The 15,346-nt window shown below is 43.4% G+C and overlaps 1 protein-coding gene and 1 pseudogene across 6 annotated transcripts in view; one reads left to right on the top strand and one right to left on the bottom strand.

The window, feature by feature from the left end:
- LOC112634205 overlaps positions 1–15,346 on the bottom strand; it is a 209,622-nt pseudogene that overhangs the window by 78,047 nt on the left and 116,229 nt on the right. The gene's annotated exons all lie outside the window — the stretch shown is intronic.
- The window catches only part of LOC112635292 (tubulin alpha-1B chain), a 63,031-nt gene continuing 59,367 nt past the window's right edge, over positions 11,683–15,346 (top strand). Inside the window, exons 1-3 of one of the 5 annotated variants that reach the window (XM_025403355.1) lie at positions 11,683–12,607; positions 14,263–14,485; positions 14,603–14,751. In XM_025403355.1, coding sequence (XP_025259140.1) covers positions 12,605–12,607; positions 14,263–14,485; positions 14,603–14,751 — 375 coding nt within the window. In that variant the 5' untranslated portion in view covers positions 11,683–12,604. Of the gene's footprint in view, positions 12,608–13,096; positions 14,106–14,262; positions 14,486–14,602; positions 14,752–15,346 lie in introns of those variants that run through there. The other 4 variants (XM_025403354.1, XM_025403361.1, XM_025403349.1 and 1 more) reach the window with 4 other exon arrangements.

The raw sequence follows: 15,346 nt of genomic DNA, 5'->3' as shown, positions 1-15,346 counted from the left end.
CACAGTGTTCTCTAACCCTTTCTCTTCTACACATGTATAATCAAAGTTTACATCCACAGGGAAATGGAGAAATGTTTCCTAAATGATCTTTTAGGCTAGGCAGATGAAGAAAAATGCAGCTTTTTCTAACTTCTCTTTTGCCTGTGCATAATCGATTTCTAAATCTAAAGGAAGGAGGATCCAGTATATCTCCAGATAAGTTAAAAAAAAAAAAAAAGAAAATATTTTAAAAAGGGAATATGGAGAGATGTTTCTTAAAATGCTCTTTGAGGCTAGGCTTCACTAGGAGTTGTGTCTTTAGGGTTAACAACCATAAATAAAGTAATTCTCAGTAAATGTATCGAGGGGATATCAGAATTTAGAAATAGCTGAACCACATCAAACATACTAAAATTGTTTAGCTCAGAAATGATACATTATTAATTCTAGGAGAGTATTATTTACTGAATTGGACCTACTGAATCAGACTCTCTGGTGGAGGAACTGGGAATCCATATTTTAACTAGCACCCCAATTACTTCAGCACATTTAGGAAACACTGGTGTACATGATCATTCCAACATATTACAGGGGGATATCTTCTATTTTGGTCTTAGATTTATGCTTGTAACACTTGAAGAGGGAGGTTCAAAGCCCGACCTAAATATTCTGCCACGTCCTCCCCTTGATCTAGGCCCTTTGGCTAATAAGACTGGTCAAGTCCGGGCACAGTGGCTCATGCCTGTAATTCCAGCACTTTGGGAGGCCGAGGTGGGTGGATCACCTCAGGTCAGGAGTTTGAGACCAGCCTGGCCAATATGGTAAAACCCCGTCTCTACTAGAAATACAGAAATTAGCTTGGTGTGGTAGTGCACACCTGTATTCCCAGCTACTCCAAAGGCTGAGGCGGGAGAACCGCTTGCACCTGGGAGGCAGAGGTTGCAGTGAGCTGAGATCGTACCATTGCACTCCAATCTGGGCGACAGAGTAAGACTCCATCTCCAAAAAAAAAAAAAAGACTGGTAAAGCTTCAGAAGGCTCCTCAATTGTTCATTCTGCATATGTTTACTAAGACAATTTTGAATTGTAATTGACAGAATTTAGTGATCAGTTAGGATTAACTTAAATGGATTAAAGTACTTAGAATAGTGCCTGGAACACAGTGTTATATGAGGTTATTATGATTATTTATTTTTTTTTATATATGTATATATATATTTTTTTGAGACAGAGTCTTACTCTGTCACCCAGGCTGGAGTGCAGTGGTGTGATCTCGGGTCATAGCAACCTCTACCTCCCAGGTTGAAGTGATTCTCATGCCTCAGCCTCCCTAATAGCTGAGATTATAGGTGTGAGCCACCACACCGAGCTAATTTTTGTATTTTTTTGTAGAATGGGGGTTTCACCATGTTGGCCAGGCTGGTCTTGAATACCTGACCTCAAGTGATCCACCCACCTCGGCCTCCCAAAGTGCTGGGATTACAAGCATGAGCCACTGCGCCTGGCCGACGTTATCACTTTAATCTAGCTTCGTAGACCAGAAAGGTGGTGACAATGAACTAATACTAAGAACACAGGATCATTGAGAATATAAAATACTGAGGAGAGTGATGGAGAAAAATAACAAATTCCATTTAAATATACTGAATTTGAGATATCTGCAGGTTATCTGGGGATAAAATCAGTATGAAATATAAGTCTCAAAGATGGAGGTGTATTGTATAAGACATTTTAAAAGTGAATTCTGGGCCGGGCACAGTGGCTCAAGCCTGTAATCCCAGCACTTTGGGAGGCCGAGACGGGCAGATCATGAGGTCAGGAGATCGAGACCATCCTGGCTATCCTGGTGAAACCCCCGTCTCTACTAAAAAATACAAAAAAAAAAAAAAACAAAACTAGCCGGGCGAGGTGGCTGGCACTTGTAGTCCCACCTACTCAGGAGACTGAGGCAGGAGAGTGGCATAAACCCAGGAGGCGGAGCTTGCAGTGAGCTGAGATCTGGCCACTGCACTCCAGCCTGGGCGACAGAGCGAGACTCCATCTCAAAAAAAAAAAGGAAATTCTGACTTGTGTGTGACAAGCTGTATCTAAAATGGATCAGTTCTAATTCCTCAGTGTTTTGATTCTGACAAGACCAATGCATCTGTAAACTTTTGGAGGCACTAAATGGTTTTTTGTTCACTAGTAAATCATTCTCATTTTGGTTTATCTACAGCATGGAATTGAGACAGGGATTTGAGAGAAAAGAGGGAAACCCACATTTGGAAGGTTGGGGGAAGGGACTCTGGAGCCTCTTTTGATTATAATTGAATCCCTGTAGCCAGTGCACCATGGCAACCTTCCCAGTCGGCCACCTCATTTCCATCTGCTTTGGAGAAGGAAGGGGGCGGGACAGAGGTGGTTCAATGTGCATTCTTGTGAGTAGGTGTAAAATGCAACCGAATTATAAATTGTGCTTCATGAAAACTGACATACTCTATTGTCTTCTCTGTTTCCTTCTCTTTCTTGTCTTCTCCAGATGCCTTTTAGCCTCTTCAAATTTTGTCCCCTTTCCTCAAATGTCAGATTTCATCAGTAGGCGTGGCTAAATTACCACTCCAATGTACCAGAGCAAAATTACAAATTAAAAAGTGTATCTCAGGACATAAATATTTTGTTTAAAAGAGTGGTCCAGAGGCCGGGCATGGTGGCTCCTGCCTGAAATCCCAGCACTTTGGGAGGCTGAGGCCGGCTGATTGCTTGAGCCCAGGTGTTCGAGGCCAGCCTGGGCAACATGGAGAAACTCTGTTTCTACAAAGAATACAAAAATTAGCTAGGCATGGTGGTGCGCGCCTGTAGTCCCACCTACTCAGAGGCTGAGGTGTGAGGATGGCTTGAGCCCAGGAGGTCAAGGCTGCAGTGAGCCGTGATCATACCACTGCACTCCAGCCTGGGCAACAAGTGAGACTCTGACACATAAAAAAAAGACGGCTCCAGTAAATAAATGAACATTAATGAGTTACTTCAAAGCATTGTATTCCAATGCCAGAGTTGTTTTTTCTTTTTAATATTACAGGGTCCAGGTATTTATTGTGTTATTTTGTAAGTCTTACTTCTGGAATAGAAATTCATTAATATTTATCTCTGCTATACACACAAAAATCCTTCCCCAAATAGATAAAACTCAGTTACCAGAATGACCACAGATAATTCTTACCATAGTTATCCAGTAAAAAACTATTATTTAGTAATACTGCATTGTTGACCAGATCCTGAGAAAAAGAATGTTAAGCTTTAAATAAAATTCTGAATTCTAGATGTGGAACCATATTCTTACCTAAATTGTTAGCGTTGGAATTTGGCCAAGGTAAATTCAATGGATAGTCTTTGTCTGGATAGCCCTACGTAGTAACAGCCAGTTCATTCAGTATATTGATCCATACTAAACCCTAAAATGAAGATAAACTTAAATTCCGTGTATCATTATAATCATGTCCATTCCATTGTTTACGTTTAGAGTTCGAAGTGTGTTTAGCGAGAGAATTTAAGGGAAACTTGGTTGCTTGAATATACCCATTTACACTCCAACACGCACCAAGAAGGCAGTGTGCCATGGACAGGTATGCTTATTTCACAAAAGATGCAGAGGCAGTGATGTGGCGTGAGACAGGTGATACCACAGGGAAGTGAGGTTAGGAAATGTGAACTAACAGCACATGGAAAACTGGACCACCAGCTTCGTCTCTGTGTCCGTGTGGCAGCTCCTAGGCTGAACTCTATCTCATAGCACTCGTCACACTGTAATAACAGTTTCTTTCCTTGCACCTTGAGCTCCTCTGGGGCAGGAAACATTTTTTTTTTTTTTGTCTTTTATGCCAAGCCCTTGCTTTATACTGATTTCCTTGTCACTAAATCCAATGAGCACTCTTCTGTCCTTATTTAACGACTCCTCTGCAGTATTTGGTATTACTCAGCACTCTCTTGACACTCACTCCTTCCTTTGTTTCTGTGACATCAACGTGTTCTGCTTTACAGCCTCCTTGTTTCCTCTTCTGACACTTCTTTCTCTGGCAGTTCTTTACTGTTTTTATTTTTATTATTGTTTATTATTATTATATTTTCTTGGAGACGGAGTCTCGCTCTGTCACCCATGCTGGAGTGCAGTGGTGCGATTTTGGCTTACTACAACCTCCACCTCCTGGGTTCAAGTGATTCTCCTGCCTCAGCCTCCTGAGTAGCTGGACTACAGGCGCACGCAGCCATGCCCGGCTAGTTTTTTATATTTTAGTAGAGATGGGATTTCACCTTGTTGCCCAGGTTGGTCTCAAACTCCTGAGCTCAGGCAATCCACCTGTCTCGGCCTCCCAAAGTGCTGGGATTACAGGTGTGAGCCATGGCGCCTGGCCTATTATTATTATTATTATTCTTAATTTTTTTTTTTTGAGACAAGATCTCGCTCTGTCACCCAGGCTGGAGTGATCTGTCACCATCACAGCTTACAGCAACCTAGACCTCCTGGGCTCAAGCGATCCTCCACCTCAGCCTCCTAAGTAGCTGGGACAACAGGCGTGCACCACCACGCCCAGTTAATTTCTTTCTTTTTGGTGGAGATGGGGGTCTTGATATGTTGCCCAGGTTGTTCTTGAACTCCTGGGCTCAAGCGATCCTTTTGACTCAGCCTCCCAAAGTGCTGAGATTATAGGCATGAGCCACCTCACCCAGCTTATTGTTTTTAATAAATTTTTTTTTTTTTTTGAGACAGAGTCTTGCTCTGTCACCCATGCTGGAGTGCAGTAGCGTGATCTTGGCTCACTGCAAGCTCCGCCTCTCGGGTTCAAGCAATCCTCCTGCCTCAGCCTCTCGAGTAGCTGGGATTACAGGCACTTGCCACCACGCCTGGCTAATGTTTGTATTTTTAGTAGAGACAGGGTTTCACCATGTTGACCAGGCTGGTCTCAAACTCCTGACCTCAGATGATCTACTCACCTTGACCTCCAAAGTGCTGGGATTACAGGCGTGAGCCACCATGCACGACCCCGTTTTTAATTTATTAAATCTGTTTGCAAACCTGGTAAGTCAGCCTGCTAAATATCCCTAAAAGTCCCCAAGTCTATCTCGTTCCCATTCAGTGACATAACTTGAAATTATGGATTACAGTTGGAGAATTCTATTCTCATACTATACCACCAGCTTTATAACCATGCTGTTGTCATTAGATGCCAAATACACATCTCCATCCCCTTCAGTCCTGACCTTTCCCTAAGCAGTCCCAATCTCAGATTCCCAGCAGCCTCTAAGACTTCTGCCCTCAATTCCTTTATCACCTAAATGGTGTAACATTCAGCTTGTTAGATCACATTGACTGAAGTTTCCTGCCCTCAACACCCTCTGCCTCGCACACACACAAATGCATTTTCTGCTTAGACTTGCATCCCTTCTCAACTTCCCTATTCTGTTAACAGCACCACTACCATTTCATTCTCTGAGTCTTCCAGGCTAAAAACTTTAAGGGTTAGGCAGGGCACAGTGGCTCACGCCTGTGATCCCAGCACTTTCAGAGACTGGGGTAGGAGCACTGCTTGAGGCCAAGAGTTTGAGACCAGCCTGAGCAAGAAAAGTGAGATCCCGTCTCTACAAAAAAAACCAACTGTGGTGGTGTGGGCCTGTAGTCGCAGCTACACAGGAGGCTGAGGTGGGAGGATCACTTGAACCCAGAAGTTTGAGACTGCTGTGAACTATGATTATGCCACTGCTCTCCAGCCTGGGCCCCGCCTCTAAAAAAAGAAAAAAGAACAAAAACACTTTAAGGGTTGATTTTGACTCCTTCCTTTTTACCATATGTCCAACCAATCACCACAAGGATTCTTCCTTCGAATGATGTCTTCTCTTACCCCTTTCTATCCCTTATGATGGCCTGAGACTTTCTGCTTAGATTATTGCAATAACAGTATTGGTCTCCTTCTCCAGTCTCTTTTCCTACTCCAAAAACCAGTCACATTAATTTTATGAAAATGCTGTTCCCTTCATAAATTTTTCACTGTTTTTTTTTTTTTTTTTTTTTTTTACCTGGTGACAGGGTCTCTCTCACTCTGTTGCCCAAGCTGGAATGCAGTGGCACGATCATCACAGCTCATTGCAGCCTTGACCTCCCAGGGTCAAGCAATCTTCCTGCCTCAGCCTCTCAAGTACCTAGAACCACAGGTGCATGCCACCTTACCCAGCTCATTTTTAAAATTTTTTGTTGAAATGGGGTCTCTCTATGTTGCCCAGACTGGTCTCGAACTCCTGGGCTCAAGCAAGCCTCATGCCTTGGCCTCCCAAAGTGCTGGGAGGCATATATATACATATATACATATATATACACACATATATGTATATATATGTATGTATAAAGGCTTCATACTGTGTACTTAATCCCAAACTCCTTCAGACTGAAATTCAAGACATTTTATTAACTAGTTCCACCCTCCCTATATAACACATCACTTACCCACCCTCGAATGCCTGAATCAAGCCAATTTCTTTGTCCTCCTTTATCCAGGCAACAGTTCATTATTATACTGTATCTTTCCTAATGTTATTTTTCCTATTTAGAGTACTTATTCCACTCCCATTCTATTCAAGAGCCACCATTTCTAATAAAATCTTCCATTATAAACATATACAGGCTCACGCCTGTAATCCTAACACTTTGGGAGGCCAAGGTGGGTGGATTGCCTGAGTTCAGCAGCTCGAGACCAGCCTGGACAACACGGCGAAACCCCATTTCTACTAAAATACAAAAAATTAGCCAGGCATGGCAGTATGTGCCTGTAATCCCAGCTACTCGGGAAGCTGAGGCAGGAGAATCACTTGAACCCAGGAGGCAGAGGTTGCAATGAGCCAAGATAGCACCATTGCACTCCAGCCTGGGCAACAGCAAGACTCTGTCTCTAAATAAATAAATAAATAAATAAATAAATAAACAAACATTAGTTCAATCTGAGATACATGAGGAAACAAGACAGAGACTGGAAATTGACTATATGATCTGAGGCTAGGAAGAGATATCAGGAAGTCATCAGGCCGGGCAAGGTGGCTCACACCTGTAATCCCAGTACCTTGGGAGGCAAAAGCAGGTGGATCACCTGAGGTCAGGAATTCAAGACCAGTCTGGCCAGCATGATGAAACCCAGTCTCTACCAAAAATACAAAAATTAACTGGGCGTGGTGGTGGCGCCTGTAATCCCAGCTACTCCGGAGGCTGAGGCAGAAGAGCCGCTTGAACCTGGGAGGCAGAGTTGCAGTGAGCCGAGATCATGCTATTGCACTCCAGCCTGGGTGACAAGAGTGAAACTCCATCTCAAAAAAAAAAAAAAAGGAAGTCATCAGCACCAGGCACAGTGGCTCCTACCTGTAATCCCAGCTACTGGGTGGGGAGGCTGAGGTAGGAGGATCACGTGAGGCCAGGAGTTTGAGACCAGCCTAGGCAATATAGCAAGACCCTGTCTCTAAAAAAAAATTAAAAGTAAATAAATAAGTAAAAGAAGTCATCGGCATATAGGAAGGATTTGAAGCCTTGGGAATGAATGCACTTGCCATCCACTAAAAATGTATGAGACCACATAGAATAAAATGAGGAAAAGGTCTAGAACTGAAGCTTGAGGAATTCCAACATTTGAAGATTAGGGAAAGGAGGACGATCCAGCAGAGACTGACTGGAAACAAAAATGTAGGAGAGAAACCCAGAAAATGTAGAGTTTTTGAGGCTAAGGGAAGAAAGTGTCTTGAAGGAGATAATAGTCAACTGTGACAAAGCCTGTCACAGGTCAACAAGAACTACAATGTGTCCAGTGGATTTAACAACTAAGATAGACCAGGCATGGTGGCTCACGCCTGTAATCTCAGCACTTTGGGAGGCTGAGGCAAATTGGTCACTTGAGGCCAGGAGTTCGAGACCAGCCTGGTCAACACGGGGTAACCCTGTCTCTACTAAAAATACAAAAATTAGCTGGGCATGGTGGTGGGCACCTGTAATCCCCGCTACTTGAGAGGCTGAGGCAGGAGAATCATTTGAACCCAGGAGGCAGAGGCTGCAGTGAGCCCATATCACGACACTGCACTTGAGCGAGACTCCATCTCAAAAACAAACAAACAAACAAAAAACAAACATGGAGGCAATTTAGTTTAAAGGAGTGATAGGAGCAGAATCCAGTTTGAAATGGATTTAGGGATGAATAGGAGGTGAAGATGTAAAAAAAAAAAAAGTGTTCGACAATTCTTGTTTCCCTCATAAGTTATGATACATGGAGTCATGAAATAGATCCTCTCTACTGGGATCTATTGCATGGTCCCTCTCCAAACACACACACGTTCATGTCATTCTCAAACCTATAGGAATGTACGTGTCTCAATTATTCCAATAAATTGGAAGATTCTAGAGAAAAGAGACCATGTTATTACCTCTGAACTCTTCACCACCTAGGATGGTCTTGGGTTTCCTCAGTAAATGCTTGCTGATTATGAATGGTAAAATACTTAATTAAATATCTTCTTTTTTAAGACAGAGTCTCATTCTGTCACTCAGGCTGGAGTGCAGTGGTATGATCTCAGTTCACTGCAACCTCCGCCTCCCAAATTCAAGTGATTCTTATGCCTCAGCCTCCACAACAGCTGGGATTACAGGCACGAGCCACCACACCTGGCTGGTGTTTTGTTTTGTTTTGTTTTAGTAGAGGTGGGGTTTCACCATGTTGGCCAGGCTGGTCTCGAACTCCTGACCTCAAATAATCCCCTGCCTCAGCCTCCTAAAGTGCTGGGATTACAGGCGTGAGCCACCGCACCCGAGCTAATTTTTATATTTTTGATAGAGACAGGGTTTCACCATGTTTTCCAGGCTGGTCTCAAACTCCTAAACCTCAGGTGGTCCACCCACCTTGGCCTCCCAAAGTGCTGGGATTACAGGGGTAAACCACCACTCTGGCTAATATCTTTACATTACTAAGTATGATAATAGGTAATGAAAATCTGCAAAGGCTGGGCACCGTGGCTCACACCTATAATCCCAGCACTTTAGGAGGCTGAGGCAGGTGGATAACCTGAAGTCAGGAATTCAAGACCAGACTGGCCAACATGGCGAAACCCCATCTCTACGAAAAACACAAAAATTAGCCGGGCATGGTGGCCAGCACCTGTAATCCCAGCTACTCAGGAGGTTGAGGCAGGAGAATCACTTGAATTTGGGAAGCGGAGGTTGCAGTAAGCCGAGATCGTGCCACTGCACTCCAGCCTGGGCGACAGAACGAGACTCCATCTCAAAAAAAAGAAAGAAAGAAAGAGAGAGAGAGAAAGAAAGAAAGAAGGAAGGAAGGAAGGAAGGAAGGAAACTGCACAGAGAGCTATTCATTTAACTGAACAAACGTGGTGTATAACATCTACTGTAGTTAGGCACTTTGGCAGGAACTAGGACTTACATTTTAATGGAGGAGAAATGTAGACATGTAAATAAATGATTAAAATTCTATAAATACTATGAAAGAAGAATGTTTTATGCTAATCTTACTGTGTACAAGAATGAATCCATTAGCAGAATATTTGTACATGTATATTGATGTCAAGTTTTTTAAAATGGCAATAAAAATAAGAGGTGAACTAGTAAAGAAAAATAGTTTTGCTTTCCACAGTTTGTGTGCTATTAAATCAGATAATAAGGAACAAAAATTATAGATTAGTTATATCCCCTGATCTTTTGTTTATATGTTTGAGATTATCAGTGCTCAAATAGTCTATTTCTGACCTAGGTCTTGTTATATATGCCCAAGCAGAAGGAATAACCCTCATTTACATAAGGAACAGAATGGCTCTGAGATAGAATTACAAAGAATCAACCACGTGAACACTCCTCTCTTTTATTTAATCTTGGGAAATTGCATAAAGAAATGAGACTATTGGGTAAATAACATATTTCTTAATTAATCTTTTTATATTGTAAAGAAAATAATATTCAAAGCTCTGCTTCTCATTCCAAAAAGACTTGTACATGTTGCTATGGTCCAATAGTGTCTGATATATTTTATGATTAAAATTGTGAAAGTATTTTGAATGAGCTGCTTATTAATCCTTAGGCTTCCTTATGCCATTTAATTCTTATTTTTGTTAAATATATTTCTGGGTTCTGAAAGAAGCATTCAAATACCTAATCCTCCTGTCTCTTCTGAAATATGCTTTCTTTGTTTTATTTATTTATTTATTTTTTTTGCTAAAGAGGTGGAGATAAGATGATGTTGAATATTATTTTTTCCTAGGAAATATGTAACAAGTAGATAAAATGATTTTTGCATTTTGGATATTATTTTTTTTCCAGAAAATATTACTGAAGCAAAATTGAACAAGTAAAGCAGAACTGTGGATGGCAGGCTAGAAAAATTCGTGGTCGCCATTGTCACACCACAACCTGCAGCAGCTGTATTCTCAAGTCCCTCCCTCCCACGCCCTGCTCAGCCTGCCAGCCTGGCAGGAATGAATGGGCTCCGCAGAGTGCTGTGTGAGTAGTTGCTGCCCACCCTGAAAATCTGCTGCTGAAAACCAAAAGGAAAAATTATTTGTAAAAAATAAATTTCCAACTTTAGTGGCCAAACTTACTTACCTCTGAAATTTCATCACCAACATCCAGTGGTACGAAATCCAGTGACTCACTCTGCATAGCCCATCGTTGCTGAGAATGGAGCCTTTCTAAATAGCAAGACAATGTTACTCCAATTTATTTCCTAGGAGTGAAAGCAAAGCCTTTTTGTCCCAAGGGGCAACTGAGCAACCACCAGAGTCTCTAGTTGAATAGCAAGGGTGTGAGGCTGGCTAAAATTCCCACAGTCAGAAGCCCACTCGCAGGAGGATATTTACCAAATTGACATAAGAACTGCATAAAAAGGAAATGCAGTTATTGAGCTGATGTTTCACAGTTGTCTGTAGATGGAGGCAACATTGCAAAATAGTCTTCTTTTTACATTATATTATTCTCTTCTTCTTTTTAATTTGGTGTCTTGGTTATTACTATTATTTTGCTTGTTACTTTCCAGACAAAAGTCCAGTGCAGATATGTAACTGCACACATGTAGTACTAACTTCTGAGCTCAATTATTTCTCCTTGTATTTTCCCAATTTTATATCAGGAAAGATGATTCATTCCAAAGGACAATGCACCACACAAAATGTGTTACATAGACTTCTCATAAAGGAATACCTCTAGTAAACTATTGTAACTACTCTACGTGCACTTGCTGTTGATTATCGCCATGTTAGAACTATTTGTTCGCTTCTTTATTTAGTATGGTTATTATTTCCATCTTCCAGTTTTATTTAGCTATTCGAGTGTGCGTGTGCCTGCAAAAGAAGCTCTGAAAATAAGTTAGTTGAACCTGAGAAACCATTTTGAATGACTGTATGACTAAATCTTTTTTTAAATTAAAAAAAAATCACAATTACCCAGACCGTTTTGAGCATTACGCCCATTTTCTCTCCCACTTTATTTTTAAAGCAATTAGAGATATTGAACCCTAGCAAAATGTAGTCGAGTTTAATATACTGCGAGGGAGGGGCTGGCAGTAATTTTCCTTTAAATATTTAATCTGAACATAAATCTGTTATTAAGGGTAGGGAGAAAAAACCTCGCATAGATAATTTTAACTGCATTTTGAGGTTTAAGCAACATAAAGTCTTCCAACCCCAGTCCCCTTTCTTCTTCCGCCCCTCCCCGACCCCACCCCATAATGGATGCTCGGCAGAATGCTTCTGCACGGTCTCTTTGTCTAAAGGATGCAAACAGTCTACGGATGCTAGAGAAAAAGGGGTGGGGGAGAGATTACCTCATCCCACGTCGTTTGCACCAATCACCAGTCTCCTGTCCTGGCTTCTCTGGGCAGATTGGGGGTCTGGACCAACAGGAACAGGCCCCGGCCCATCCCCATGGTGACCGAGTTGTATATATGGAGCCGCATCCGCCCATGTGCCGCAGGTTCTCTTACATCGACCGCCTAAGAGTCGCGCTGTAAGAAGCAACAACCTTCTCCTCCTCGTCTCCGCCATCTGCTCGGCAGTCGCGAAGCAGCAACCATGGTGAGAATCGGCTTTGGCTCTTTGTGGCCGTTGGGTGGAGTCAGCGCCCCCAGGCTCTACTTGGAAAATCTTTAAGCTCTTTTCTTTCGTAAGCTCTCTGGGCGAGGGTGGCGGTGTGTTTTGTGAGGTTTAGCTTTACCCCAAATCCTCCAGCTCCGCCGCCGCCGCAGTGCGGGTGCAGGAACCCGGCCAGGACTGCGCCCAGGGCGCTGCAGAGCGCTGGGGAGGAACAAAGGCGGCGCCTGGGCGCCTGTGTTGTCCGACAGCCTTTCGGGGTCGCGGGCAGCCCGTCTGCCGCGACCGAGGGGTCTCGGGCGTCCCGGCTGGGTCCAGTGTCTGTGCGCACGGTTTCGCAGACGCCGAGGGGCCCCTTTCTGTCTCGCCTCGTTCTCTGGGGACCGGGAGAGGAGGAGGCACCCAAAAAGAGCGGGGGCGTTGGGCGAGCTGGGGGATGTGGGAGGGGGAACGGGAACAAAGCGCAGCCTGGGGTTAGCGTGGGAAGACCCCTCGCGGTCGTTGGCGTTTTGGAAAGATAACCACACATTCCCGGGGAAACATGGTGAGTTTCTACTGGAGCCCCCGGCAGCGGGTGTCAGGGCGGCGCAGGGGCGGGGTTGTTTGTTTCTGGCTTCTATGGCGTTGGAGCCACTGGGCGGGGTTCGCCCTCACTGAACCTCCTCTGTCAGGAGCTGACTTAAAAAAAACTTTTCATCATTGCGGAACTGTAGGCTCCAAAAGGGTTTTCTTCGCTATTATAATTAAGATGACCTTTTTTTTTCTCTTGAGCAAAATCACAATTCACTTGACAAACTCTTTAATGTCTGGTCTGGGGACGCCCTGCCCTGACCGACTGAAGTGTGTGTGTGTGTGTGTGTGTGTGTGTGTGCGCGCGCGCGCGTGCTGCTCGTTCAGCGAGGGAGAAAGCCTACTTTGTGAGCCCCAGGGTACCCTGATGGTCGTGTGTGTGTGTGTGTGTGTGTGTGTGTGTGTGTGTGTGCGCGCGCGCTGCTCGTTCAGCGAGGGAGAAAGCCCACTTTGTGAGCCCCAGGGTACCCTGATGGTCAGGACCAGGGAAACGCCCTTCCCCGCCGCCCCCCTCCGCCCCGCCCCCACCACATCAGCGAATAGACAATGAAAGTGGTAGCCCTAAAGACCACAGAGAAGAAAACCTCTATTGGATGCAAAGAATATGAATATTATGTGGTGGGTAGAGAATCTCAGGATTAAAATACTATTTTGTTGTTTTAAATAAATATTTCACTATCGTTCCACTGGGCTTTTATTCTTTGTTTGGTACCTTTTCATGTGATGCTTGTTTCTAACTTAGGAACCTGTGTGTGTGTGTGTGTGTGTGTGTGTGTGTGTGTGTTTTAAGATACGGATAATTTTTCAGCTTTTACAGTGGAGAAGATCTGGAAAAACCTTTTTTTTAAAAAAAAAGGAATGAAATTGCTACAGACAAAGAAGAATTATACTCTGCATCCCGTTGTCTTTTGTTCTAGTGCATCTTCATTAATTCATTTCAATTCAGGCACATGGTCCCGGGCGGGGTCAGAGGAGGAAAACTGGCAAAACAGCACAATGAGATCATGTAGGCAGTTGCTGGAAATAGAGCTTGCTCTGTTAAATAATGTAGCAGACAGTACAGGCTAGCACCAGGCACAGCAAATACAGCAATGCAGCAATGCAGAAGGCAGAAGCAGACCTTGTCTAAACCCCTTGTATTGATGGATTCTGCAGACAGACTGCAGAAGGGTGTGGCTTCTTGCCTCAGCTGCAGTACAGATGTCCATGTTATAATATCAAGTCAGTCCTATTCAGAAGAAACTTTCATCTTTATTTAAAAGGGAAGAAAGCAGTAAAATTAATCCTAATTATGTCATAATTGAATTTACTTCATTTTACAAAATTTGTGCTTTGAATACTGAATACTTTTTAAATATGAAAAGTCTTCTATTCAAGCATGGTAGTAGGCACAATGGGCTGGTACCATGTGCTGAACAGGGCCAAGGCGACATCATTATTCAGACCACACCCATATGCAGCATTTGCAGCAGGTCATTTTCCTTAATCTTTGTATCGTGCTAGGGATATGACCTCAAATAATTTTGAAAAATATCTGTATATTATTAGAAATATTTTTAAAAGTTTACTAAAAGTTTGAAATGCTAATACACCTTAATTTTACAATTTTTTCACTTTTCCTTCCCACAGCGTGAGTGCATCTCCATCCACGTTGGCCAGGCTGGTGTCCAGATTGGCAATGCCTGCTGGGAGCTCTACTGCCTGGAACACGGCATCCAGCCCGATGGTCAGATGCCAAGTGACAAGACCATTGGGGGAGGAGATGATTCCTTCAACACCTTCTTCAGTGAGACGGGCGCTGGCAAGCATGTGCCCCGGGCCGTGTTTGTAGACTTGGAACCCACGGTCATTGGTGAGTTGACCTCAGTAACCCAAGTGAGATCCCAGGATGCTGGGACAGGAGGTCTGTCCTGGGGGCTCCACTGGTCACTAACCCACTCCCTCCGTCCTTCTCTCCCTCCTTCTCCAGATGAAGTTCGCACTGGCACCTACCGCCAGCTCTTCCACCCTGAGCAGCTCATCACAGGCAAGGAAGATGCTGCCAATAACTATGCCCGAGGGCACTACACCATTGGCAAGGAGATCATTGACCTTGTGTTGGACCGAATTCGTAAGCTGGTATGTTTCTTTTCAAGAATAAAGTAAATTAATGAGCCTAAAGAACACATTTGAAATACTGCTTTTTTTTTTTTTTCAAACACAGAATTGAACTGATATTTTAATAAAGAGTGGAATGAGTCGTTCTTGTGGGGTTTTTATCAGTTAAAATGAACTATTTGGTATCATTTTGTAAATGTTAATGAGAATTTTTTAAAAAGCATTTGTCAAAATAAGATCTAAATCCTGGGAGATGTATGAAAAGTGAAAATATATTTCCTATGATTGTACTACAAAGAACAAAAACTTAACCTTTCCTCTGTTTCTCTCTTTTGTAATAGGCTGACCAGTGCACCGGTCTTCAGGGCTTCTTGGTTTTCCACAGCTTTGGTGGGGGAACTGGTTCTGGGTTCACCTCCCTGCTCATGGAACGTCTCTCAGTTGATTATGGCAAGAAGTCCAAGCTGGAGTTCTCCATTTACCCAGCGCCCCAGGTTTCCACAGCTGTAGTTGAGCCCTACAACTCCATCCTCACCACCCACACCACCCTGGAGCACTCTGATTGTGCCTTCATGGTAGACAATGAGGCCATCTATGACATCTGTCGTAGAAACCT

This window comes from Theropithecus gelada, chromosome 11 (genome assembly GCF_003255815.1).
Source record: "Theropithecus gelada isolate Dixy chromosome 11, Tgel_1.0, whole genome shotgun sequence".
Classification (NCBI taxonomy): domain Eukaryota; kingdom Metazoa; phylum Chordata; class Mammalia; order Primates; family Cercopithecidae; genus Theropithecus; species Theropithecus gelada.
The sequence above is the reverse complement of the archived record's forward strand: the minus strand, read 5'-3'. Positions and strand labels throughout refer to the sequence as shown.